This window comes from Oryctolagus cuniculus, chromosome 12, assembly GCF_051225735.1.
Source record: "Oryctolagus cuniculus isolate XC-2025 breed Fujian yellow rabbit chromosome 12, ASM5122573v1, whole genome shotgun sequence".
In the NCBI taxonomy this organism is placed as follows: domain Eukaryota; kingdom Metazoa; phylum Chordata; class Mammalia; order Lagomorpha; family Leporidae; genus Oryctolagus; species Oryctolagus cuniculus.
The window spans coordinates 86,755,909-86,783,657 of record NC_142878.1 but is presented as its reverse complement, the minus strand read 5'-3'; the positions used below and the strand labels follow the sequence as shown (position 1 = coordinate 86,783,657).

Here is a 27,749-nt window from a genome sequence, read left to right as displayed (position 1 = left end):
CTTCCAGGAAAGGAGTAGGCTGGCGTGGGCCCGGGCCTGCGCCGCGGGTTTCTCCTCCGCCAGGCCCGGGGAGGGGGTGGGGAGGGGGTAGCCCCGAGGTCGCTCCGCAGGGAGGCTGGGGCGGCGGCCGGAGGACACCGAGCAAGGCCACGGATTCCCCAAGGGTGGGATTCGGGGAGCGCGGGACGGGGAACCTCGCGCCAAGAGGGGCCGGGCAGCCGGTGTGTAGCGAGAGGCACCGCGCGTTTTCCAAGCATCCGGCCATTTAATCTCGCGTCAATCTTACATCTAAAGCCCTCCTGTGAGGTAGGCGTTATCCTCCCCGTCGTACACACGGGGAAACTGAGGCCCGGAGGAGCGGTCGCGGGCGGCCTAGCGCGGCAGCAGTTTGCGGAGGGCGGCCGCGGGCACGCGCGGGGGCTGGTCGGGCAGCATGGCCGCGCTGTGCTCGGCGCGCAGGGCCAGGTGCGGGCAGGCGGCGCGCAGGCGGCGCAGGCCGGCCGCGCTCACGTTGCGGCAGAAGTCCACGTGCAGCGTCTGCAGCGCGCGCCCGTGCGCCGCCACGGCCGCCAGCGTGCGGTTGGTGACGCGCGCGCAGTTCTCCAGGCGCAGCGCGCGCAGGCGCGGGCAGCAGCGCAGCAGGCAGGCCAGGCAGTCGTCGGTGACGTGGCCGCAGCCCGACAGCGTGACGGACGCCAGGTTGGGGCACCTGTGGGGAGAGCGCCGTGAGCCTGAGCCGGGGCCGAGGCCCGCCCCTGGCCGCGCGGGGAGGTGTTCCCGGGGAGGAGCCGGGCCCGCCGGGCGAGGGCGCGTCGCCGCGGTGTGGCCTCGGTGCGGGAGAGCACTGCCCGCGGCGACCCTGGCAGGGCGCCCGCTGGGACCGTCCGGGACCTGCCGCAGGGAGAAGATCTGGGGCGGAGTCGGACGGGGCTGGTTTCGGGGCGCGTCTGCAGGGTGACCTCTGGGCAGTGGGCATCCACTTTTCTAGAAAACAAACAGGAGCAGGACTGCTCCAGGGGCCCGGGCGCTGAGGTGCAGCCTGGCGGGGTGCCGGCTGTTCCCGGCCTCACCGTAGCCCCCTGGCTGCACCTGCTGGCCAGCCCTGCTCCATGCGCCTGGGGAAAGGAACTGAAATGTTCTGGGCATGGCCGCTTGCAAGCGCCGGAGCCCCCGCCTTCGAGTTCAGGTGCGGGTTCAGGCTTTACACTCGTCCCGTGCACTCCCGGGCTTGTGCAGGCGGACAGTGGCCTAGGGCGCGCCAGTGATGGGCGTGGCTGTGGCTCGCTGGCTGCGGGCCCCGGGCCGACGGTAACCTCGCTGGGCCAGGCCGGAGCCAGTGCTGCCTGGAGCGTGGTTCTGAGCTCTCGGTGTCGCGCCATCCGGATCTGCCCTGGGAACCTTTAGAGACTGGACAGAGCGCTGAGCCCCGGGCTTCCTGGTACCCACTGGGAACTCTCTGCCCCGGGAGTGCGGGCTTGCCTCTGTCCACAGAGGACAGATGAGGTTGGGTTTGATTCCTGGGGCTGGGGTCACGGTGTCGGGACAGTGCCGAGCTGGGTGGACCGCACAGGGCCTGACTCACTGCCAGCTCCTTTGCGTCTGTGCCACACCAGTGCCCCTGCTGGCCAGACGAGGTGACCCCCGACCTGCCCGGTTCTCTCACAGCAAGGGCAGAGCAATTTCAGGGTAGCCCACCCTCCACCCCCCAGTCTGGGCCCAGCCGGCAGTCCATCTATTTTCTCCCTGCCGACTTAAAAAAAAAAAAAAAAAAAAAACACAGGTGGGACCACTGCCTATCTCCTTGCCGCTCTGTTGTGCTGCCGGCGCACAGCGGCTAGGGAACTTGGAGGCTGCAGCCTGGCTGCTGCGTAGCCGCCAAGGAAGGCAAGACGGGCAGGGGGCTGGCGGGGGCTGGTGGCCCCTGGGGTCCCTGCGGTCCTGCCCGCAGCCGCTCCTCCCAGGACGGAGCGGGCCTGGTGGGGCAGCAGATAACGCAGGATGCAGGACGCGACCGAAGGGCCAGCGCTGCTCGTCCTAGGCACACGTCGGTGGACGACCCGTACGTGTATTTGCTAAAGCCCGGGCAGCCACACGGTGCGCGGGCCACAGCCTGCCCGCAGCTGAAGCCCTCTGCTCGCAGGGGTGCAGGGCAGGCGAGGAAGCTGCTCGGGCCCGGGCGCGAGGAGGCGCCCGCCACGCCCCCGCCCTCGCCCCCTGCGGGCGGCACCGAAGCCCTGGGGATGTTGCCCGTGGGCGGCCCCGGGCGGAGCCGGCGTACCTGTCGCACACCTGGAGGAGGAAGTCGTTGACAAGGCTCTCGTGGCCGCTGCAGATGGTCCTGTGGAAGGCGCTCCTGCGCCAGTCCTCGGTGCCGCACACCTGCGCGCGGCTGGAGTGCCAGCAGATGGACAGGCTGCGGAGCGCCGGGCCCAGCAGGAAGTTGTCCTTGCGCAGCTCGGCGAGCGAGCGGAAGTGCAGCAGCGGCCAGAGCGCGGGCTCCTCGAACACGGCGCGCAGCCGCAGGCAGGTGCTGGCCAGGCTCTTCCTGCTGTCCTTGTCCAGGAAGGAGAAGAGGTGCAGCAGGCACTCGCGGTTGAGCTGGGTGAGGTGCATGGCGAGCGAGCGGGGGCCCGCGGCGGCTGCGGGCGGCCCGGCCCACCTGCCTGCCACCGCCGCGGCTCCTCCCCGGCCCGGGCCTGCTGGACATATATGGTTGAGGAATGGGCTCTATTTTTGGCTGACAACTGCTGCTGCCGCTCCGAGGAGGGGGTTGGGGGAAGCTGGGATCCAGGCTCCAGGCAGCAGTTGGTGCAGGGGGATTGGGACTCCGGGCGGAAAAGCAGCCGATTGCAGTTAAATAGTTTCCTTAAAAGGATTTGTGGCCGACCGGCCGGGGCTGTAGCCCCTGCGTGGACAGCTGCTCGCGGGGCTGCCTCTCTAGGCCTGGGCCTGCTTTGGCCTCCCTGACTCTCCCATTTTCACCCTGGCTCCTTCCATAAACTACCCAAGTGCAGGAGCTCGGCTTCCCCAGGTGATTGTTGATTTTAACATTGATTTATTTGAGAGAGTTACAGAGGGAGGGAGAGACAGATCTTCCATCTGCTGGTTCTCTCTGCGGATGGCTTCAAAGGCCAGAGCCAGGAGCTTCGGCTGCGTCTCGGCTCTCCCCCAGGCACATCAGCGGGGACAGGCTAGGAAGCGCAGCGGCCAGGGCTGACTCAGGCTCACGTTCACCTGGCTTTCCCGGTTTTCCGTGGCCCGGCCCTGCGAGCCGCCCTCCATCCCCCACGAACGCCTTCGTTCTCAGAGGCCTGGGTTCTCTTCAGTTCTCCCTCCCCGCACAGTGGCCGCAGGTCCCGCTGGGCACGGCCAGCCTGGCCTGGGGATGCGGGGAGAGCAGCCCGGCCGCCCCCAGTGACTGGAGCAGAGGGAACGGAAGTGCAGGAAATGCTTGGCTTCACTCGGCTGCGTGGCTGGCACGGGGAAGCAGCAGGTGGCCAGGGCCCTGGTCAGCGGAGCCAGCGGCGACAGATGCCACCCAGCGTTTGGCGTGGAGGGGCTGTGGGCCACGGCCGCTGCTTGCAGACTCATAGCTGAGGGCCTGCTCCGTAGCAGGCCTCGACGTGCCCACTTCCCTGTGGATCCTCACACCAGGGCTCTGCACTGCGGGCAGCCCTTGGAGGCGGGGCCCCACTGGGCTGTACCCCTCCCCCACGCAGAGGGGAGGAGCCTAAGTGGGACGCGGAGGCCAGAGCCTGGGTGTGGCTTCAGAAGACTGCGGGCAGTGGGAGGGGAGGCACGGAGCTGGTGGTGGGCGGGGCTCTGTGTGACAGCGCGAGGGCAGTCACTAACTGGTGACCAGATCCTCTCCTCAGGGCAGCGCCCCTCGCAGGAGCAGCGCTCACAGGGGAGGCCGAGGCGGCTCCCTGCGGGTTCCCCACCCACACGGTCCTGGCCCAGGGACAGCGGCAGTTCCAGCATCCGGGGCTCCCGCAGGACCTGCCCCTGCGGTCTGCCTGCTCAGGCCCTGTGTGCCGGGCTCTACGGAGAGGTGCTGGGAAATAAGAGTCGCAGAGGGAGAGAGCAGACTTTAATGAGACTTTGCATAAAACAGCTGGGGTTGGCGAGGCCGCACAGGGCTGTGATTACAGCTTCAGGCGGTCCTCCCATCCCAGGAGGACGGCTGACTTCACCAGGCGCACCTGGACCGGGGAGGCGCAAAGCCCCCGGGGCCGCACGCCCCCTACGCTTCCTGTAAGTCACCCTGGGCCCCGTGTCCTGGCTGCCGGAACAGGCTTCGCCATGACCTTTACCAGGCCCAGGCGAGAGGCCACGTGAGATGAAGTGGGTGGATGTCTCTAAACGGACTGCTGGGCACCAAGGCAGGGAGGGAGAGCTGGCCCCGGCTCCCGTGGAGAGAGGCCCCCGTCTCTGCTCCGCCCGTGTGGGAGGACTGCTGGGACAGTTTCCTTGTTCCAAGGAGGCATGGAACTGGGCACGAGGCCCTGCCTCGGCACCCGCTGTCCCAGGACGAAGCCGCCTCCGCGCCCCGGAGAGCACAGAGCTGTCACCAGAGGTGTGATAAGGCCGCACGGTGGTGGATTCAAAACACAGACGGCACGGCTGCGCCGTGGCTGGATCCAGAGTGGGCGTCGTGGGCTCCGGGAGGGGTGGCCATCTCTGCAGACCGCTGCCCGCACAGGAGAGCTTTTCTTTCCAGCAGCTCCGCCGAGCCCTCATCGTCTAAGCTGCAGCAGCCCGTGCGCCGCTGTCGCTGAGCGCCCGGAGTGCGTTCCCAGTTCCACGGTGCAGACGTCCCTTCCCCGTCTGAGGGCCCCGCTGGCGGACTGTATGCCTGGGAGGGAGCGCGCCGTCCTGGGCCACGTGCGGGTGTCGGCTGGGGCTTCCACTGCAGCTTAACCACCCACACGGGCACTCTGCCCCAAGGCAGCGCGAGGCCGCTCAGCACCGTCGAACGCCGGACCCGGGGCAGCCCCACTCACACTTTGCTCTCACTGGAGGGACCGCGCTCCGGGCCGAGAGCCTGTGGACGTCACCACCGCCGCCTGCAGCCTTCACCGCGAGTTCAATGTAAAGTGCTTGTACCTGGTTCCGGAAACAGACTACCTGCAGGAGGGAAGCTCGCCGCGCCGGCGCCATGCTCTGCTGCCGGGACAGGAAGCCTGGCTGATGGCCCTCCTGCCCCCCACCAACCGACGGAGCCAAGTGGGGACTTCCTGGTCCGGGTGCGACAGAGCCAACAGGTTTATTGAGTTAGTGCTGACAGACAGCAGCCCTGAGAGACTCGCGGAGTCCGCGGTGACCTGTGACGCCCTCTGTTGTCTTTTTCTAGGTCGCTGTGGAGTCCCCAGCACCGCGGCGACCCGGAGGGGGAAGAAAGCATCGATGTAAGTGTGTTCAGAGTGACAACTGAAAACATTGATATGAAAGTCAAATAGAACTAAGTTTTTGAAACTACACATAAAAATTGAATTATTACAACTAAAGCAGCAAATCAAAATGTCTGCTGAGGTTTTCTGGTAGAACAAGAAATTAGTTGGTGCCCATGTGCAGTAAGTCACTACCATTGATGAAATTAAACCCCAAATAGAAAATTGAAAAGTGCACAATGAAATTAAATCTTGGATCAAGTATTTATGGAAAACTGGAAATGGCTGTCCGGTATTGATGAATGATGACTGAGAGGAGGTATTAAAGTTTCTCCGATCCAGCCCTGGCCTGGTGTTCCACGTAAAAAAGGATGTAGGCCTTGGCCTTCCCCACAGTCTCTTCGTCAGTCAGTGTTACAGTGCTGTCATTGAAGTGGAACCAGCGACCCTCGTGAGTTGCATATGCTGTGTAATGTCCAGAACCGACCCTGCAAAGATCAAGGAAAATGCAGAAGTCACAGAAGGCTTTGAACGGCCCTATCACCTGTGACGCATTCAGCCAGATTGTATTAAGTGTGTAGTTAAACAGCAAATCTGGGGGGATGTGTTGGAGTGCAGGGGGTGTGGCACCATCGTGGGGGGCCATCAAAAGTATTTTTAAGCTTCACTAGAGAGACAAGAGCTCCCACCTGCTGTTTCACTCTCCAAATGCCGCCGAAGCTGGCAGCCTGATCCAGTCTCCTAGGTGAGTGCCAAAGACACAACCACTTGAGCCCCCTGGGGGTCTGCATTAGCCAGAAGCTGGGCTCAGGAGCAGAGTAAGGACTGAAGCCAGTAGGTAGGCTCTTGCCCACCAGGCCCAGCGCCTGCCCCAGACTTCTCCGAATACCCTGTGTACTAACGCTGGAAAACAGGAGACTCCCTTCAGCAACCAGCACCTGCGTTTTCTAGAATGCGTGAAGCCGGCAGCGTTGGATTGACGGGGACACGAGGAGCCCTCGCCAGCATCCAGACACGGAGCAGAGGCTGAGGGAGTGCTGCTGCCGCCCGCCGGGGAGAGGCCCGTGGCTGGGAACCCCTTTACCAGCACTGAATCCATCATTCATGACTCGGAATGAACCACCAAAAACCAAATTCTTGATGGGCAAGAAATAGCACGAAAGACAAGTGCCAGGAAGAAAAAGTAAAGCGATGAGCCCCTGAGAAATCTGATACAGGAACTCACCAGGAAACTTCCAGAGTTCTAATTAGCACAGTAGTCTCAAGAAGCCACTCGGGCCATAAAACGAGAGAGAATTCTCAGAAAACAGCACGGAAGGAGCTGCTGTGCCACCTGGAGACCCATGGGAGACGGAGCCAAGGCAGGGGAGTAGTGCCGGAGCCGGCAAGCTCACCCTACACGGAGAAGGGGCGCCAGGAGAGAGGCGGCGGCAGAACACACGACAGCTCCACGAGCTGAGGACAAACTGCTAGAGATGCCGAGGTCCTACCAACTCCTGGCGAGAAAGGGGAGGCAGGCTGGGCCTGGCCTCGGCAGCAGCGCCGCAGGCGGAGCTCAGTGCGCCTGTCCACACGGTGCCGAGTGTCAGTATGGTTAGCCTGAGTTTAAAGGTAAAAGCAGACCAGAGAGAAGGAATAACCCTCACACGACTGGGGGAGGCAGGAGCACTTCCTTGTGTCCTCCTCCCGTGAAGTGCGGTGAGCTGGGGAGGGGGTAACTGCAGTCAGGACTCGGGGCTCCGCTGTCCCATCTGCGTGCCTCCCACGGCCCTCCGCAGGCACTCACCCAGAGCCGTGGTGCACCACCACAGCGGCGAGGTCGTACAGGCAGTTCTCCGGGTCGCTGTTCTCGGGCTGCAGGACAAGGAGAGGCCCCACGCGAGTCAGGAGCAGTGGCAGCAGCGTGACTGCCTCGGGAGCTCCGCCCGCAGCATGAGGCGTGCATGTGGACGTGGGGAGCACCTTACCTCTAGTAGGTAGCATTTCATGTCTAGGCCTCTCAGTGGAAATTCTACATAGGTATCAACTTTGTTTCTTAAATATGCGGTCCAATGAAATCTTTTCAAATGTAAGCATAGCACCTGTATGGCAGAGGTAAGGACAAAGATGGTGAACAAACGCCAGCTTTCAGAGTCCGCTCCCCATGCTGATGTCCCCCAAGCACTGGTGGGTGCCCCATCGGTGTTCCTGACCTGTGATAATTTTTCTTCCACACATGCCTTGTGTATTCTGAAGGGTGGACCACTACAGAACAGTTTACATAGTCTACAGCTGTGAGAATAATTTGCCTTCTCATTTGTCAAGTACCACCTCCCACCCCCGACCCTTGACATTGCATCAGAACCTGGAATTCTACACTTACCTTGGGTAGTTTTTGAATCCAAAACTTTTTTGTGGACTTTTGCTTCTTTTTGCATTTATGGCACATATATAACTCTGTCTCATCAAGTTCTTCTAAGTCAGTAAAACTTCGAAGACAGTCTAGAACCGAATTGATTTTGGCAGCGTTAAATCAGATGCCTAGAGAGGCAGTGTACTGTAGAAAAGGTAGTGAACGCTGAAGGAGCCAGGTTTAAGTCTCGGCTTGATTGGCTACAGGACCTCAGAAAGCATCCTTGCTCAGCTGCAAACCAGAGACAAAACACTGCACCTAGTTTAGGGGAAGAGGGTGTGTGTGCAGCACCTAGCAGTTGGCCTTACTCTTCATAAGAGAATTAGTTGGCTAATCCTGATTAAAATAGTTTCCTGATAAAATTTCAGTGAAAATTTTCTCTCAATATGTTACATTATAGAGGACAAAGCCCCATGCATTTAAAAAGCTTAGAGTAAACATTTTTAATTACTGATTAGTATAGATTATTTATTATCTCCTCACCCCTAGTAAACCCTTGGTCCAGACTCTGAGTCCCCTGTGTCCATCACAGCCACACTTTCCTCTTTAAAGATCAACTGTGGGATCCGGGGTTTGACAGCAGCCAGCTGGTTTGGTAAACTGTCTCGTGGGAGTACAGCCATGCCCCTGTGTGTATGCTCCAGGAGCAGAGCCCAGAGGGTGGGCCTTGGGTGCTACAAGCCTGAAATAGTTGCTCTCTGGCCCTTTATAGAAAAAGTTTGCCAACTTTGGATACTGTCAGTCATGTTCTGAAGTCTGTATAAAATGCACATTATGGTTTTTAGGAAAAACAGAACTTCAGATGCCCATGAGTCTACCACTCAGGCAAGAAACAGATTCTCCCCAATCTGTAAGCAGGGGACAGCCTGTGTGGGAGGCTGGTTAGCCCGAGTCAGTCTTAGCTGCCTTGAGAAGAGTTTCAGAAAGAATCCCCCGGGGGAGCTGGTGCAGGCAGGGCCCCGCAGGCTCAGGTGTGAGTCGGTACTGCACTGGCGTGCACGAGGTCAAGGGGCTGGGGCACTGGGGACTGTGTCTTTCCTGCCGGAGGCCAGTGCCTGGGGGGAACATCCTACCCCTCTGCTCTCCTTTCAAGCCTTTTCCAACCTCCTGGGCACAGTGACCCTTCTGTGCTTGCTTTTGTCTTAATGAAGCCCATGAAAACAACACTGACAACTTGGTATTTTATGTCAAGGATGGTTCCTAGGAGGGTGCATTGTTTCAACCAATCGCGAGACACTAAACATAAACCGGGAATTAGAGATGCTGCTCCCCATCGCTGGCCACAAAGAGCCCCGACTCCACCCATCGTGAGTCCCTTTGACCTGACCTCCGCGGCGCACGGAGCTCTGAAGCCGGGTGCGCGGAAGCTTTCCTGGGCAGGTTGTTTGTTTCCTCACATAAAGAGCTTTGGCCCTGGCAGGGCGGATAGAGGAGGAAAATAAGATGTGAAAAGAGAAAAATGGAAGTTCCCACATTTAAACACTCAAACTGGGGACAGAACTACTTCAGCACGATGAGGGCCATCTGTGGAAACCCGCAGAGAACATCACACTCGGGGTGAAAGACTAAACGTTCTCCCCTGCGATGAGGAGCAAGACAAGGACAGAGTTCCTGCCACTTCTCAACACAGAAGCTGCAGCCAGAGCAGTCTGGCAAGAAAACAATGAAAGGCATCCAAAGAAGGGAGAAGTAAAATTAACTCAGTTCACAGATGACATAAATAGAAAATCATAAGGATTGGGGGGGGGGGGGTTAACTGTACCTGAAAACATCGCTGAAAGAAGTTTTAAAAGACAAAGGGAACGACTAGAAGGAGAGGAACGAAACTGGAGGACTGACAGTGGCCAACAGGAATTCTTCACCGTAAAGCTACCTGCTGCTGAAAGAAGACAAATTGGAATTGGTCTGCACAATGGAATGGAGAGCCCAAAACAGACTCACAGAAACACAATTAAGTGACTGACAAGGAAGCTAAGGGACAGACCTCAACAAATGGCGCTTGGAGGTGGACACCCACATGCAAAAGAAAAAATTGAGCCAGACTGACCCACTCAACTCACAATGAACCTAAGCTTCACTGTAAAACACAAGACTATAACTGTTAGAGGCTAACACAGGAGAAAACCTAGATGACCTTTATATAGCACCGACTTTTAAGTACAGCACCAAAAACATGAATGATTTTGTAAACTTGAATTCAGTAAAATTAGTATCTCACAGAGCAGAAATTTTTATGAAAAGATATAAAACCAACACACAAAAATGTGTTTCTAAACACTAACAGTGAATATTCAAAACAGAAGACAACTCCATTTGCAATAGCATGAAAAAGAATAAAAAGCAGTCATCCTCAAAAATTTAATGGAGGGGTCAGCACTGCGCATAGCAGGTAAAGCCACCTGCAGTGCCAGCATCCCATATGGGTACCGGCTCAAGTCCCGGCTGCTCCACTGCTGATCCAGCTCCCTGCCAATTTCCTGGGAAAAGCAGTGGGAGACCAGCTAAGTGCTTAGGCTCCTGCTACCCATGTGGAGAGAGGTGCATTGGAAAAAGCTCTTGGCTTCAGCTTGGCCCAACCCCGGCTGTTACGGCCATCTGGGGAGTGAACAAACAGATGATTGCGCTCTCCCTTGAATTCTTTCAATAAGTAAATATTTTATTAAAGAGTTAATGGAAAATGTGTATTTGCTTATGAAATCTCAAGGAGCCCCAAGTAGCCAAAACAATCTTGAAGAAAAAGTAGTACTGGCATAGGGACATAGAGACCAGTGAAATGAAACACAGTGCAGAGATAAACCCTTAACTGTACGGTCAGCTGATTTGATTTTTTTTTAATAACAAGAGTGACAAGTGACAAGACAATTAAGAAAGGGCAGTCTTTTCTACAGATCATGCCAGGAGAACTGGATATCCACATGCAAAAGAACCTTACTCAAGACGCATCAAAGACCTAGTCAGAAGACTTAAGACTATAAAACCATTAGGAGAAAACACAGGGGGAAAGCTTTGTGACACTGAACTTGACAATGATTTTTTTGATATGACACCAAAAACAAGCACCAAACAATAAAAAAAAAAAAAAAAGCTAAACTGGAACTTAATCAAAATTTAAAAAAATTATCATAATTAAAACTTACATATCAAGGGACAGTATAAGGATGAAAACACAAATTATGGATCTGAAAAGGGATTAACGGCCCCAACATACAAAGAACTCCTGCAAAAACAGTTTTAGAACAATATTCAGAAATTGGCAAACAACTTGAATTATTTCTCTGGAGATGTATAAATAGCCAGTAAACACATGAAAAGATAATTAGCATCACCAGTTATTAGGGAAATGCAAACCAAAACCACAAGGAGCTATGGCTTTACAGCCACATTTTGTTTTTTTTTTTGACAGGCAGACTGATGGGGCGAGCATCCATCTGCTGGTTCATCCCCTCAGATGACCACAATAGCCAGGGCCGGATCAGGCGAAGGCCAGAAACTACTTCGTGGGTGGCAGGAAACCATGTACCTGGGCCATTATCTGCTACCTCCCAGGTGCATCAGCAGAGAGGTGCATTGGCAGTGCAGGAGGTGGGACTCGACCCTGGCACTCGGGTAAGGGATGCAGGCATGTCAAACAGCAGCTTAACACACTGTACCACACCACCAACTCCCAAAGCAGAAGACAACACGTGTTCACTAAGGTGGAGACATCGGAATCCCCTGTGTTGTTGTGAGATGGTGCAGCCTCTGTGGGAAAGTCTGGCCATACCTCACAAAGTCACCCACAGCATGCGAAGCCTGTTTCACTCCTAGGGATACACACAGTCTAAAGAACTGAAAGATGACACTCAGCTACAGATAGACCCATGTTCACAGCAGCATGTTCACAAGAGCCAACACGTGGGTGAAATCCCAGAGTCAGGAGGAGATGGATGGATAAATAAAATGTGGTACATAAAATGGAATATTACAACTTGAAATAAAACCTAACACATGCTACATGGATGAACTTTGAAAACATGTAAGTGAAGTAAGGTAGACATGAAAGGGTAAGTTTAGTATGATTTCACTTATGAGATACCTAGAATGGGCAAAGTGTGTTAGAGGAGAATTGTTACTGGGTTACTGTTAATGGGTACCAAGGTCATAAAAGCCCTTAACCACAGTGTGTCTGGATGGTAGGCATATAAGGGATTTTGATGTTGTTCTCTTAAGTTCTCCCCAATTCTACAATGAGCATGTTTCTTGGCAATAAGGAAAACCATAATTAAAACACACGTAAACATTTCTTTAAGGGGAACACTACCAAGATATAGCATACCCTTGCCAGAATGAGCTAATCTGGGAAAAGATTTGAGGTAGGGATGAAATGAGTGTTTCCCCAAGCTTTCATGGACACTGACACCAGCTAGTGACTAACTTCCCATTGATTGGAACTGCTTTCTCTGCCATGTAACATTTTGGTACCAGGACCTGCTATCTTAGCACTTCTAGAACTTTTCCTATCCCAGTTTCTATCCCCTTTTCTTTCAAAAACTTCTGCCACTCCGTGTGAGAATTCTACCTCCAGAGGAAGTTTTGAACAAATCAGAATGAAGTTAAGTATTTGGGGAGAGACTGCCTTCTCCACTGCTTCCTTCCCATCCAAGAACATGGCATGGCTCTGTCTGCCGAGGGTCCATCTGTCCTTGTATAAAGCTCGATTATTTTCTTCACCTAGGCCTTACCTACTTAGTATATTTATTCTTCAGTGCTACTGTGAGTAGATCTTTTGCTGAATATCGAAAAGCAATGTTTGGGAATCTATTTTCTATTTGGTCACTTTACTGAACTTTTTAGCTGCATGTTGAAGACTTACCCAAGTAATATCTGACTAAAAGCCAAAAATTGAGAGCCTCTAGAAAAGCTGGTCCCCTCCCAGTCTGTTCCCCAGAGACAGTAGCTATTAAAAATTCCCTTGTAATTTTCCAGCTGATCCTCTTGAAATGGTCTAAGTATGTAAAGAGTTCCTCTGCAAATGCGGTTAACTTGGTCCTTGTTCTTCCATGATTGATTCTTATTTCGTATCTGTCTTTTGAGTGATATCAATTGCATGCCTCCTGGCTTAATCCAGACTTTTTAAATATTTTTTGAAAGATATATTTATTTGACAGGCAGGAGAGAAAAGGAGGGAAGGAGGGAGGGATCTACTATCCACAGGTTCACTCCCCAAGTAGCTACAACAGTCAGGCTGGGTCAGGTGCTAATTAATAACTACATCTGACAGAAAGAGAGAGGGAATTAGGGAGGGAGGGAGGGTGAGGGAGAGAGAGATCTACTCTCCGCTGGTTCACTCCCCAACTAGCTACAACAGTCAGGGCTGGGCCAGGCACTAATAACTACATCTGAGTCTCCCAAGTGGGAATGCAGGGCCCCAGCACTTGGGCCATCTTCCACTGCCTGCCCAGGCACATTAGCAGGGCGTACGGATCAGAGGTGGAGCAGCCAGGACTTGAACTGACACTCAGGGGTGCCTGCTGGCTTTGTCTCCCAACTCTAGCTCCTTTCAGTGGTATCTTTGTGAGATTTTAGAACTGGGCTTATTTGAGCTGTTTAAAATAATATGCAAACTTTTAAGCAATTTCAAATGCCAGGGGGCCTTCTCACATCACTCTTCCATTGTAAATAAATACGAAACTTAACAATTAAAGACTAAAACAGCACACAAGCAGTTCTTGTCAAGTGGACTCAAAACATGTAGAAAACCTGTCAGGCACGCATGCATCTCCTCTCCAGTGAATAAAGAAGTGTGCATCAGTCCTGTGAGGCTCATTACGCCCTGGACGTCCAGGAAGTGCCCTGGACTGAGAAGAGTGGCGAACAGAAAGGGAATGCGGAATTACTGGACCCTGTCCTCTACTTGTTTAAGCTGACAGCAGCACTTTAACAAAGATCAAGTGTCGGACTTTAAAAAACCACGTATGTAACCAACTCAGGACAGGGTGGGGTGGAAGGAACACGGTGCAGAAGGAAAGAAGGCTGAACAAACCAATGCCTCTGGGTCTTCTAACCAAATCTCTCTGCACTTAATGGGTTTTCTTAAACATCAGCTGTTTTGTTTTCATATCCATGTATTTATAATGAACAGCTGGGTTTTCTTTAACTAATGTTGATATTATTGCCATTCTTACTGAAGAATTTGTAAAATGAAGTTATCCCATTCTGATTACATAGTCTGAGGCTACTCAATTCCTTTAAAAATTAACTGTCAATGAGATGTTTTTGATTAACACATTGGCATGCCCTACATATAATGTGATATCAAATAGATTTTCCTAATCTCACATAGGCCAAAAGTAGTTTTGGAGAAATACTCTGTAGCCACGTATTTTGGGGGTGAGTGGAAACAATGGGGCTTCCCTCGCATACCCTCTGCTCTCCTGTTCAGAGGAGGCAGCTCACACTGGCTGGGTGGGGTACAGTGAGCACTGACTGCGTTTCCACACAGAGCTGCTGCTCCATCCTTACCGTTCAGGATCCATGCAGTCGCCCCTTGAGCCATTTCCAGAGACTACCCAAGCCACAAGCAAGACCTTGTTGCTTCCCTAGTTATAATTTACCATATGTCTCACAAAGCATAGAAGGCCGACAACACAGGGAAGCCAATCTCTTCCACAGTATAAAGTTATTTTTCTACTAGATAATTTGCTTTAGTGTAGCACTGTCCAGTAGAATTTTCTGTAGTACTCAAGTACTTTGTATAGTAGCCATATCTGGTTGTTCAACACCTAAACTGTGGGACTAAACTGAATTTTATTTTGATTAACCTTTTTTTTTTTTTTTGGCAGGCAGAGTGGACAGTGAGAGAGAGAGACAGAGAGAAAGGTCTTCCTTTGCCGTTGGTTCACCCTCCAATGGCCACCGCGGCCAGTGCGCTGCGCTGATCTGAAACCAGGAGCCAGGTGCTTCTCCTGGTCTCCCATGGGGTGCAGGGTCCAAACACTTGGGCCATCTTCCACTGCACTCCTGGGCCACAGCAGAGGGCTGGCCTGGAAGAGGAGTAACCGGGACAGAATCCAGCGCCCCGACCGGGACTAGAACCCGGTGTGCCGGCGCTGCAAGGCGGAGGATTAGCCTAGTGAGCTGCGGCACCGGCTTTGATTAACTTCTATTTCAATAGCCACACATGACTTTGGGTTACCATACTGGACAGTACACTTTTTTTTTTTCTTTAAAGTTGTATGTGTTGGAGTGTGAATTTGATCTAATGAATAAAATGTCCACATCTCACATCTGAGCACCTGGGGTTGGATTTTCTTTCTAAAGCCTATCTCCTGCTTCCTGCTACACAGACCCTGGGAGGCAGTGGTGGTGGCTCAAGAACGGGAGATCTGGATTGCATTCCTGGTGGCTTCAGGCCCCGCCCAGCCCAGGCTATGCAAGTATTTGGGGAGTGAACCAGTAGGTGGAAGCTCAGTATCTCCCTGCCTCTCAAATTAAAAACAAAAAGTGTATGCCATCTAGACACACATACACAATCATAATACTACAAAATGCTGAATAATTTTAAAAGATACATATTTTATGAAGATTAATTAATTTATTTGAAAGGGAGAACAAGAGAGAGAGAGATGTTCTATTCACTGATTTACTTCCCAAATGGCTGCACAAGGCAGATCTGGGCCAGGCCAAAGCCAGGAGCCAGGAACTCCACCCTGTCCTTCCACATGGATGGCAGGGGCCCAAGGACTTGAAACATCTGCTGCCTTCCCAGGTGCATTAGCAGGAGCTTGGATCAGAAGCAGAGCAGCACAGGTTGGACCAGCACTCCACTATGGGATGCTGGCATTGCAAGCAGTGGCTTAACTCACTGCACCATAATGCTAACTCCTGAAGAATTATTTTTGGTGAACATAGAAATTAGGAACTTCAATGTAAAGTTTATGACAGACAATAGACTAGGTCCTCCTTTTGTCTAATCCTAGTTTCTTTAAATAACTAGCAGTAACAGTCATTTTTAAGGTGACTTACCTGTATACTGATAGTCAAGGATAAAATCTTAAGATGTAAAAACTTCAGTCAAAATCTCCCAAAGTAAATGTGAATTTCACTAATCTCAGTTAAAAGCAAAACCTGTGGCTTAACCAACAGTTATGTCAATAAATTTCTCAAGATACTATTCATACAAAAGAATAACAACATTCACTTGGTAACTTCATTGAGTATTCATTCTTTCTACAGAAACCAGTACAATATCCATACAATAACTGTTTCATTTGCTCATAAAACTTCTTGTGATTGACCTTCAATTTTAAAGCCAGTAGTAAGATAAAGAGAAAGGTGAGTAGTAATTTGTGCTTTACCTAGTTTCTGGTGACAGACACTATTATTAAATGGAATGGTTTTTTGTAGCAGAATACATTCAGGTGTGACATTTTTGAAGTTATAGCAAAGAATCATTAAAGATATTAATCACATGGCAATACAAATGGAGCTTGTATAAATCCAGTCTAACCAAAACAGGAATTTTAGGACATGAAAATATCCTTACCTCGTAGTGAGCAAACTGGCCCATTTTCTTGATTCTTAGAGCGCTTACTTCTGAACTGACTTGGAATATCTAATGAAAGGTCTTAAAAGGAGGCAAGAAAGCAGAGAACTGTTAAAGGCATAGAAGTATATTTTCAAAGATAACTTCAAAAACTGATACATTTATGAAGATTGCTCTCTTTACTGTCTTAATATCCATCTACATGCCAAAGATGTCTTACCTAGGAACGGATCAAACTTTCTAGATTCTGTCCCACATATGAGGCAGTTAACCTCGTTTTGGAGAATGCCTCCGAATATAGCTGTGACAACTGTAGATGCTCCATTTCTAGAGAAAATCACCACAGGAAAACATCTTAGTAAAAAGACATCCTGACATTAAAAATAAAAATAATAGCCTATAGATTACTCCCTTTAGGGGAATATATCATTTATATTTCAATTACAAAATATAATACTCTCAAAGCTATATAGACATATGCTGAATAAAGTTCAAGCCACCAGCCTCCCCTCAAGCCCCTCTTCCAGTCCCACTACTTCCTCAAGTAACTACCAGTGCCCACTGCTGTTACAATCAACACTGCACATATATGATGTACAACAGGGCAAGATGGCCCCTTCTATCCACGCCCCTCCACCCTACAAATATCCCTCAGAAAAGGGGGAACCGCCTTTGTTATTTGCATCTTGGAAAGCCCTCACTTGTTACAGGGAATTCTCAATGTTACCCGACGTTGCACCATATCCTCAATCTGACATAGTTTTAGATTTACTGAGATTTGGAGAAAAGGAGGTAAAGGAATTTAATATAGATTTAGTCATTCCTGCTGGAGATAAGACCTCACAATTGAAAACACTGGGCATGTAGAATGACACTATGCAGGTTGGGGTTTAGGACAGGCAGTTAAGATGCCCACATCCCACTTGAGAGGAACTGGGTTCAATACCCGCAGCTCTGTTCCTGGCTCCAGCTGGCTGCTCATGCGGCTCCCAGGAGGCAGCAGTGATGGCTCAAACACCTGGGACCCTTCCACCACCATGGGGGACCCTGGACGAAGTTCCCAGGTTCTGGTCTAGCCCCAGCTGCTGTGGGCATTTGGGGAGTGAACCAGCACAGGGGCGTTCTCTTTCTGCCTCTCCAGGATCTTCTTTTTAAATTCTAGTATACTTCGGCCGGCGCCGCGGCTCACTAGGCTAATCCTCCGCCTAGCGGCGCCGGCACACCGGGTTCTAGTCCCGGTCGGGGCGCCGGATTCTGTCCCGGTTGCCCCTCTTCCAGGCCAGCCCTCTGCTGTGGCCAGGGAGTGCAGTGGAGGATGGCCCAGGTGCTTGGGCCCTGCACTCCATGGGAGACCAGGAAAAGCACCTGGCTCCTGGCTCCTGCCATGGGATCAGCGCGGTGCGCCGGCCACAGCGCGCCAGCCGCGGTGGCCATTGGAGGGTGAACCAACGGCAAAGGAAGACCTTTCTCTCTGTCTCTCTCACTGTCCACTCTGTCCAAAAAAAAAAAAAAAAAATTCTAGTATACTTCACAAACAATAAAAAACCACCTGCCCTAATGTTACTTAGCCTCTTACTGCCTGCACTCCATCAAACGTAAAACAGGAGTAGGAGGGGTGCCTGCCTCAGAGGCTGGGCGAAGATGAAGTTACACCTGTGCAGTGCAAAGAGCTTGTAGAGGAGTGCTGACCCACAAGAAAGTACTTGCAGCATTTGCCACAATGTTACCAGTGTGCAGTCAGATTATACCTGCTTCTTGCTCTGTTTTCCATAAATAAGTACCCTGAACAAATGTCTCCTTTGAGAGCAGCTCAGCCTTCACAGTATGGACGCAAGAACAACTGCGGAAGTGCACCAGCGAGAGCGTGAATCGCAGGCACTGACACAGCACTTGCCACGGGCTGGCTCCACTCTCAGCACTTTCCCCGCGTTAATCCAGTCAGCTCCACAACAGTTCTGTAAGGTAGATACTGCCATCCCCATTTTGCATTTCAAGAAGTGAGACCCAAAATGTAAGAAATGTGGCCCAGGGTGACACAGTTGGTTTGGCCTGAGCAGATGATCTTAACCCCATGCTCCTTCTAATTTAACCAATATATTACTAGCTGATATTGAGGTAGTTTTGATTGTAAAGGTTTATATATTGATCTTTGTGCACTGATGTAGCTACTTGAGCCAGTAAATGTCCTTTTTGCTACTAGCAATTAGAGGTGGTTTCTGTCACTTGTAGTCAGTTACTCCTAATCTTCTGAACTGCATTTTCTGAGCCAGTCCAAATTAAACCCACTGCAGTGATGAAGCACACAAACCCTACCCAAGCAATTTTTTTTTCCTTCAAGATTTATTTATTTATTTGAAAGAGTTACAGAGGGAGCAAGCTTCCATCTGCTGGCTCACTCCCCACATGGCCTCAACACCAGACCTTGGCTGATGTGAAGCCAGGAGCCAGGAGCTTCCTCCGGGTCTTCCATATGGGTGCACGGGGCTCAAGGACTTGGGCCATCTTGCACTGCTTTCCCAGGCACATTAGCAGGGAACTGGATCAGAAGTGGGATGCTTGCATCACAGGCAGCAGCCTAACCCACTGTGCCACAACACTGACCTCCAAGCAATTCTTTTGTAAGAAAAGTTGATTCCTTTACGAACAAAAGAAATAGACTGTAGTTTTTTCTTTACAGAGAATGTTTGTAAAACAAACTAGCTTTAAAAAAAAAAGATCCATTAGGAACTGTAGGACACAGTTTTAGGTTTTACATTTAGTATCTGTATCACAAACTTACCAAACAAATCTGAAAGCAAAGGTGTTAACAACTGATCCTTTCACACTGATGCTCACATAGAAAGCTGCCTTAAGTAAAACGGAAATGGCTTCATTAAAAAATAGTATAGGGGAGTATGTTTTGTGGTACAGTAGGCTAAGCTGCCACTTGGAATGTCCACATCCCATCTCCGTCAGTTCAAGTCCTGCCTCCTCTGCTTCTGATCCAACTTCCTGCCAATGCACCTGGGAAGGCAGCAGATGATGGCCCAAGTACTTGGGTCCCTGCTACTCTTGTGGGAGTGCTGGGTTGCTAGATTCATCCTGGCCCAAGCCCAGCTGTTGTGGGCATTTGAGGAGTACATGAGGAGATGAAAGTCTCATCTGTTTGAGATGTGCCTCTCAAATAAGTGATTTAAAAAAAAAAAAAAAAGCAGTACATTTGAACTCAGTGTAGTCCTTCCTTGATAATCGCTTCCTCTGAAAAATGAATGCTAATCAAGTTCGGGCTATCTGAAGTGTATGCCATTCAGTTTAAAGGAAAATTGGTAAACACATGTCAATATCACCATTCTACTTCCATCTATGCACCAAGAGTGTTTGCAGACTGAATACTTGGACTGGCTCTTGTGCTAACGTCCCTTACTTTGACACAAATGGTTTTTTATGTACCAAAAAGATACATCTGCCATGTATCCCTCTGCCTTCCCACCCTCACCATGCCGCCTTCGGTAGGGGTGGGTGTGTCTGCATGGGAGACCGTTCTCTGGTTTTAGCAAATATCTTTAAAAGTGACAGTGAAGGAAATTAAGAAATCTGAATTTTTAATATTTTATGACAAATTTTTTCTGTTTCCTAACTAATGGAATTTGCAATTACTATTCTTGAAAATGTCACAAAAGGGTAAAAATTAATACTGCAAATTCATTGTAAACTAAAAGGACACCTTTAAGTATTATCCAGAGTGGTCCTCAAGGATGCCCTGGGCACCAAACAAAAGGGTAACAGCACAGACCCCTCTCGCCTCACACAGACTATCCTGGAGTCCATGTGATAACCTTTGTGTATAAATGTGCCAGGATAAAATACAAACCAAAATTTTCATTTTATACTATTTTTAATTTGGTGCTAGCAGGAAGAACAATTCTACCCAGTCACAGGTTCTTCCCTTTCTGCCCTGGACTCTAATAGCTTCCAGGATGGAGAGGGACAAACGAGGATGGCGATGGCAGGCCACACGGCTGCCATTCTCCGCTGCGGCCAGGCTAGCTGTGAGGCTGCCCGTCACTGAAACGCCCCAGCCTTCTAAGTCAGATGCATGGACTGCCAGGCAGCACTACGGTGACCCTGAGACATTAGTGACTCTCTTCTCTTCTTTGGTGAGCTGGTTTCTTTTAAGTCCTTTTCCTGTGTAGGTCAATACTAACAAAATCTTTCAACAGATTTGAAAAGGAGATTATAATTGACCAAAATGCAGGTGGAAAGAGTGAATCATCCCTTCTCAAGCAAAACAAACGTTCTGATCTCAGTATATGCTCTGGGCTATCAGAAAATGGGAAAGCCATCCAAAAGGTGCTTTTTTTTTTTTTTTTAATACGGAGGGACAAGAAAAAATTTCTAGAACTTAAAAATATCTTGATTTAATTAAAGAAAAGTCTTAGAAAAATGGCTTCAAAATGGAGTTTTAGGAACACTCAGCTTCAAAATGTTTAAGCTTTTTTTAGTGAACAAATAATTATTCTGATATATGAAAATTAAGTCTCATACATTACTTGTTACATTTGGAGGAAAGTCTTAAGGCCAGATAATACAAATATTTTCTGTTCTAAGTTTAAAAATAATCTACAACAAACAACACCCATCAGAACTCCACTAAGATATAAATACACCACGCCTCTAGTCTGGGGGCAGGGGCACAAGCTGGTCCATTCTGGTCACAGGGTCAGGTGCCCCTGAGTTTCAGGAAATGTCAAGAGCCCCTTCCACTATAAGTCTAACACATGGCAACCCCAACAGAAACGTCTGCGATCCACCTAAAAAACAAAAACTAAATCTTACACGCAGCATTTGCTACTTGCAGACAGAGTGGAATTCTCCTGCAGAACTGCTGAGCGGGAAACACCATTGAAACCGCCCTGGAGCTCCAAGTGTAGGTGGTCCAAAAGGTAGCGCATGAATTCATGTGCGTCCTGCTGCTGGTAGCCCCTTGAAGCAAACAGAAACACTCGGTCACTGGGGAGGCTCCATCGCCCAGAGGGGAGAGTGCCAGGCAGGACCGCAGCGCAACACAGGAAAGCTGTCTCCAAGAAAGAATTCTAGTTCAGTAAAAGTACGTTTGAAATCCACAGAACATCAGAGCTACCTGGACTCGTCACGACCTCCTCAGCTGACCTCTTCACTTTAGAGATGAGAAAATTAAAGGGCAAAAAGGGGAGCATGTGACTGCCCGAGTCCTACCACACAGTGACAGATGGGAGCAAAACGCTGGCGCCTCCCACTGTCTCACACGGCCTCTCCAGAAGTCACATGCTAACACTTCACATCACACCCGCACCGAGTCACACGTCAGCCACCGCCACGAGAAGGAAGGAACCCAACACTAACTCCTTAGGTTAGAAGATTCTAAACACTGGCAGAGAGAAGAAAAACTTTACCTAAGTAATTAAAGATGTCTGATATTCTCTATCTGCCTCCTAATCTGATCCGAAAGACATCTTTGGGAAATAAATACTATAAACATTAAAAAAATTATTAGAGGGAGCTCCCATCTACTAGTTCACTCCCCAGTCATGATCTATGCTAAAACTTGAATATATATATATTCTTAGATTGCTTCTTACACTATCCTCAGACAGAAAGCTACAGGTCAAGCACAAGTGAACTGTAATGAAGAGGCAGAGGTAGAAGGTCTGGGTAGATTTATTTGGTAAAATAAATAAAGCGATATTATACTGAATACTTCTACAAAACTAACAGAAAAGGTAGCTTGCCAGCATGGAAGTTCTCTTCAGTCAGTCTTCTAAGTTTTTCTGGTCAAAGCACTCTTCTAAGTCAATCACTCTTCTAGGCCACAGTTCCATAAACAAAATTTCTTTCAATCAGAGTTTCTTTCAATATGTATTTTCCTGGAAATTGTACTTTATGAAAACAATCTCCCTTAAGTATGGAACTTAAAAATCAGACGTCACTTTAGCATTTCACTACAGCTTCTTCTAAACTATTGTGTATTGCAACTAAATATAAAATACATTCAAGCATTTCATTTAAGGCTCATGAGTAAAAATGTTAAAAATTTACAATCAAAAACATTTAAAGTTGGTAGCTCCTTGTTATGGATTAAACAGAACTTGGCTTCCCAAACTCATACAGATGTTTAACTTTTAAAGGTTGATGGATTCAGAGTGATCTGATTAAGACTTCATCTAATTGTGGTGCTGAGGAGGTGGAGCCAGGTCTTTGGTCACGGGGGTAGGGGGGTGGCCCTCAGGAGGAAGTTCTCTTCAGAACTCAGAGGCTTGGTTATTTTGGCTGTGTTGGGCCTGGCTCCTCTCTTTGCTTCCTGGCTCACATGACTGTTCCACTACACCACAGCCAGCCTCCACCAGATACCAGATAAACGGAGCCGCCCGGTCCTGAACTGTGACCTCTAAACCGAAAGCCAAAATAAACCTTTTCCTTCCCAAGAAGCTTCCCTTGAGCATTTCAGTTAGAATAATGAAAAGCTGACTAATAGATTCCTTTACAGACCTAAGGACGTGCTTTTAACTTAGTTAACACAATGTCCATTTTTTTTCCATGACTCAATAGGTAAGATTAGTATTATTTGAAATTCTAACACATACAAAAAATTTCATTCATACCCTACATTATTTTCCTAAAATGTCGTGAAAACCAGTACCCTGTAGTTATATCAGTGTGCATTTTTATCATGAATGCATAACCATCTCTTAACAGTCTGCGTTTCATTTCTGGCCCTGGCTCCAGTTTCCAGCTTCCTGCTAATGCAGACCGTGGGACATAGTAAGTGATGGCTCAAGTGGCTGGGCCCTGGCCACCCATGTAGAAGACCTGGGTTGAACCCCCAGCTCTGACTGTTATAGGTAATTAGGGAGTGAACCAGTGCATGGGAGCTGTCTAGTTTTTGTTTTTTTTTTTTTTTATCAAAATCTAATGTACATTAATGAGCTTTTCAATTATACTATGATTTTTCAAAATACATTATTTTGAACATGGCCATTTGGCCTAGCAGTCAAGATGTCCACATTTCTTATCAGAGTGCCCAGGTTCAATGCCTGGCTTTGGCTAACAAGTCCAGCTTCCTGCCAAAACAGACCCTGAGAAGTGGCAGGTAATGGCTCAAGTGGTTGAGTCTCTTCCCCAAATAAGAGACCTGGACTGTTTCCAGTCCTGGTCCTTGCAGGTGTCTGTGGGGTGAACCAGTGGATGGGAGCTCACTCTGTCTCTATGCCTCCCCAAATTTAAAAAAATAAAAAATCTTATACTATTACAAATATTCATTAAACAAATTACTTGAGACACAGAAAAACCAGGTGAGAGCTCCTGTTGGCTGATTTACTCCTCCTGGCCTGTAATGGGCTGGGCTGAGCCAAAGTAGGGAGCTGGGAACTCAACCCAGGTCTCCCATGTGGGTGGCAGAGACCCACTGACTCAAGCCATCACTGTTGCCTCGCAGGGTCTGCATTAGCAGGAAGGAGTTGGGAGCCAGAGTTGGGAATCAAACCCAGGCTCTCCAGTGTAAGATATCAGCATCTCATCTGCTAGGCCAAATACCCGCCCTGCAAACGCCGACTTCAACTACATGAGCTAAGTCATGAGCATCTGTTACAGCTTGTAAATGCACCAGGAAACAGTGTCTGCCTTTTTACAGGGGGCAATTTTTCTGATTCTGACAGAAAAGACATCTATAATTCCGTTTTTAAAAATTTGAGTATATCATTTCATTGACTTATCTGAAAGCCTTAATCAGCATTATTTAGTATGTTAAATTCAACAAACTTCAGTTAGCTTTTCAGTTATTCCCCAGTTATGTAATCTGGTCTTCAGAATTCCCTCTGCAGTCAGCTTAGGCGTCTCTCCACATTCGGGGTGTGGCGTTTGGAACACAGATTTCATCAATGTCACCAAACAGCTGGGTGTGTATTAGGGAGGACATTATTTATGAAGAGCCATGAGTCTGTCTCTGTGACAGGTTGGGAAAGAAGAGAGGAGGTGAGGGAAGTGACATTGGCTCCCATTTTAACACTGGTCTTTTGGCTTCACTTGAGCTTGCCCTCTGTGTCTCCGTGAGACACAGAGTGTAACAGCTGGAGGGCACACCGCCAACCCAGAGAGCCTCTGACAGCCTCGGCATCCCCTCTGGTGGGAGGACCAAGAAGGAAGCCCACCGCTGAAGCATGGCACCCACAACCATGGGGGCAGCCATCTCTTCACAGAAAGCTGTGGCACAATGAACAGAAATCAAAGGTACCCCAATCTTCAAGAAATGTTCCAATGAAAAATAGTCAAAGAAAATGTTACTCTGCATGTGCCTGACTATAAAAAGCAACGATCTCAAATAATGAAACACCACCACAGAACACAGACACGCAGGTGTGCTACAAGAAACACAGCTGGGACATGCAGCTGTACACCATGGACCACTCTGTGTTCAGCAGTGCCAGTCCATGATCTTTTTTTTCCTGCTAACGTGGGGAGTTACATTTATTTTCATATAAGCCCCACACACTCATATCATCCCTTCTATCTGTTACTGGATTCTAGTCCACAATCTTGAAATGGTGAGATCCAATAAGGAACAGGAAATGCCTCTATAGAATCAAATTTTATCATTCTAGAACAAACTTCCTTTAAAATACTTAATGCATCTCAGAACTTTAGGTTGTGTTCATATTTAACATTCATAAAAGAATTCAAGTTTCTGTCTTAGCCAAAATACTTGTAAAAGCAAAATAGGTTAAATTTAGCTATTTCTAGCCAGTGTTTGGCACCAATCATGGCTGAGTTTCCTCAAAATAAAAGCACCATAAAATGAAAAGACAAAAATGTATTTGTGTTTACACACAAAAATAGCAAAATTCTAGCAGGAAAAACTACACTGTTTAAATATATCAACAGCACAGTACTTTTTAAGCCCCTCTATATTCACAAACACACCAAAGGATTACTGTTAGAGTATCACATACAGACAGCTAGCAAATAAATAAAATGTTTCAGCAACTTATTCATCCATTATTTTAAAACAATAATTGATGAAAAAAACTAAAGAACTCTGTTTTGGGAAGTCAAGGCAAATATGTTAAATCAAGTTGTACAAGAAAAGTAAAAACAGTACATGTATAATATAAAAAGCAATGGAATAACCACTATGACCTGATTTGAATCATCAAAAGACTTTCTAAGAGGGTGTTAGTATTAAGCTGGATCATAAAGAAAGAGGACCCACAGAGTAATACTGTACGCAGAAGCACGCACAGGCAAAGAGCCAGGCAACAGCACAAACATGTTAAGGAAGCGAAGAAGTAGCAAAAGCCAGCAGAAAAGACTATCAAAATTACAAAAGCATCACTTTTTGACCCAAAAATTACTCTTTTAGATGGTTTCACATGTATGCATAAGACTATTCATTGTAGCATTGTTTGGAACAGCAGAAGATTAGAAATGGTCTATAACCATGGGTAGGGAACTCTTACACAAATTATGATACAACTATAAAATGGATGAAGCTATTTATAAATATGAATAACCTCAAAGTAGAAAAAAAGGACATTATCATTCATGTTAACATTTACATACAAACACACATGCACACTTGCTATATACCCAGATTAGCAGTCAATGAAAGGACTACGCAAAATCTAGGAACTAAGTCTGCAGCTAGAAAACAGTGACTTCCTGGGAAGACAACAAAAGAAAAAACACCCAGTGCATATTCTTTTTAACCTTTTGAATTCTGAACTATGTATACTTTGCCTATTAAAGTAAATTTTAAAGTATTTTTATAAGAAAGAAAAGGCTCAGAAGAGCTGGGGATACTAGGACGCCATAAGAAATATAGTACTTAAGTAGAGATATATATTGGAAAAGGTCAAAACTTTAGGAAAATCTACCCTGTTAGATGACTGGCTTTGACTAGAGTGAGAAAAAAGAAAAACCTCGATGGTTCCTATATCCAAGCTGCTGATTACATTCAGAGTGTGTTTTTTCCTTCCCCTAGGTGAAAGTTGTTCCTATGTCTACATGCATGTTTGGATTTCAGAGATTTCAGTCTTCATTCCAAGGGATCAAGCTATCCTGATATTATGATTTGTGAATCTAGGAAAATGTGATTTTTAAATTCAAATGAAATTTATTTTGGGATTATCAATAAACAGAAACAGAAGTCCAGACTCAACTGCACTTCCCCAAAGGTCTGTCACAAGGACCTACCTTGCACACCCAATAGAACCTGAGCTCTAAGGACAAAGCCCACCCCCAGTGTCACACCTGTGTGTTGTGTAGTGGTCCTGTACTACAGCTCTACCCAGGAGATAATCTCTAGATCTAATCAAGACAAAGCCTATTCTTCAATTTTATGAAAATGGGAACAATTTCAATCATCGCAAAATTAAGAGAAAGCCCTTCTAAGGATACTAAAGCATCTTATTCTCATCAGTGTTAGGGAAATTTAAGAATTCATGTATATCAGAAATCATCTCAGAGGCTATGCTAAATTTCTCAACCTGGATGACTTTTCTAAAGGTCTCTTCCCTTCATTAGGAATATTAGAATGTGTTAAGTAGCTAACAATGAAATCATGCTGACAGGTGGGCAATAGGAACCAGAAAGGGCAGAGATATGTTAAGATTTAGAGGAAATGCAGGATTCTGTGGCATAGAAGCCTGAAGATGTCTCCAAACTCTCAAGAATGAGGGACTCTGGTCACCAGTGGGACCCAGGAGAGGTGTAGAAAATTAGAGGGCTACACTCAAAGCATGTGGACAAATTACCAGGACCATATCCATTGATCTCCAAACTCCATAGACACCTGCTATAGACGTATAAGATGGAACAAGCTGCTTCTCCTTTCTGTTTTTTCTTCTCTAAAATGGGGGGCAATACTTCCCACCTTAACATGAATTTTGGTATTGCTTGTTTTTAAATGAACATCAGATATAAGATACCAAATGCCTGTCACACAGTAGGTACTCATTACATGTAAACTCTTGTTATATAGTAATAAACACAAAGATTAAATCCCTATCAAGGGTCTAACTAGCTGATTATGTTAGAAATTTTATACTGAGTCCAAATCTGACTAGTGGAAAATTAGCAGTCATTTCTACCTTTCCTACTTAAGAGTCATGAAATTCTAAAATTCTTATAAAAATTCATCTCTCCTAAGTGGAAATTTATGTGACAGGATACATAAAAGAAGCAAAGACCAGGACAAATAGGAGTTACTCATGTCATGTCATGTCACCCTGAAGGCTAAACTTTTCAGAAAGGCAAAAAATGCATCCTTTTAAGTTCTTGTCTTCTAAATATTTCTCTATACTAACAATATCATCTATTAGGCAGCAAGGCAAGATAAGTTCTACTACAGGCTAAGTTCTACCATAGGCTGCTGTTTTTGTCTTTGTTTTCATTTTTTAAAATTTATTTATTTATTTATTTATTTTGACAGGCA

At 48.1% G+C, this 27,749-nt stretch overlaps 2 protein-coding genes and 3 long non-coding RNA genes across 21 annotated transcripts in view; 3 read left to right on the top strand and 2 right to left on the bottom strand.

Moving 5' to 3' along the window:
* Positions 1-245: 245 nt before the first annotated feature.
* Positions 246-2,726, bottom strand: FBXL22 (F-box and leucine rich repeat protein 22). The gene is made up of 2 exons (XM_051821904.3): positions 2,279-2,726; positions 246-709 (listed from the first exon to the last, which is right to left on the bottom strand). Exons 1-2 carry the CDS (start codon positions 2,611-2,613, stop codon positions 373-375), a joined length of 672 nt encoding a protein of 223 aa, XP_051677864.2. The 5' UTR covers positions 2,614-2,726; the 3' UTR covers positions 246-372.
* On the top strand, positions 562-6,542 carry LOC103351085 (uncharacterized). Its single transcript, XR_016218240.1, has 2 exons — positions 562-699; positions 5,354-6,542. It is a non-coding gene; the product is annotated as an uncharacterized LOC103351085 (long non-coding RNA).
* USP3 (ubiquitin specific peptidase 3) overlaps positions 4,076-27,749 on the bottom strand; it is a 100,648-nt gene continuing 76,974 nt past the window's right edge. For all 16 annotated transcript variants that reach the window (XM_002718174.6, XM_070054360.2, XM_008268922.5 and 13 more), the window contains 7 exons: positions 21,122-21,268; positions 16,527-16,633; positions 16,307-16,387; positions 7,753-7,871; positions 7,358-7,471; positions 7,177-7,244; positions 4,076-5,878 (listed from right to left, as the gene is read on the bottom strand). In XM_002718174.6, coding sequence (XP_002718220.1) covers positions 5,713-5,878; positions 7,177-7,244; positions 7,358-7,471; positions 7,753-7,871; positions 16,307-16,387; positions 16,527-16,633; positions 21,122-21,268 — 802 coding nt within the window. In that variant the 3' untranslated portion in view covers positions 4,076-5,712. The remainder of the gene's footprint in view (positions 5,879-7,176; positions 7,245-7,357; positions 7,472-7,752; positions 7,872-16,306; positions 16,388-16,526; positions 16,634-21,121; positions 21,269-27,749) is intronic.
* Positions 11,186-15,052, top strand: LOC149123145 (uncharacterized). The gene is made up of 2 exons (XR_016218241.1): positions 11,186-11,388; positions 14,604-15,052. It is a non-coding gene; the product is annotated as an uncharacterized LOC149123145 (long non-coding RNA).
* On the top strand, positions 20,255-26,479 carry LOC138844700 (uncharacterized). 2 transcript variants are annotated; one of them, XR_011380934.1, is made up of 2 exons: positions 20,255-20,442; positions 26,298-26,479. It is a non-coding gene; the product is annotated as an uncharacterized LOC138844700 (long non-coding RNA). The 2 variants fall into 2 exon arrangements; XR_016218242.1 differs by lacking the exon at positions 20,255-20,442 and adding an exon at positions 24,273-24,547.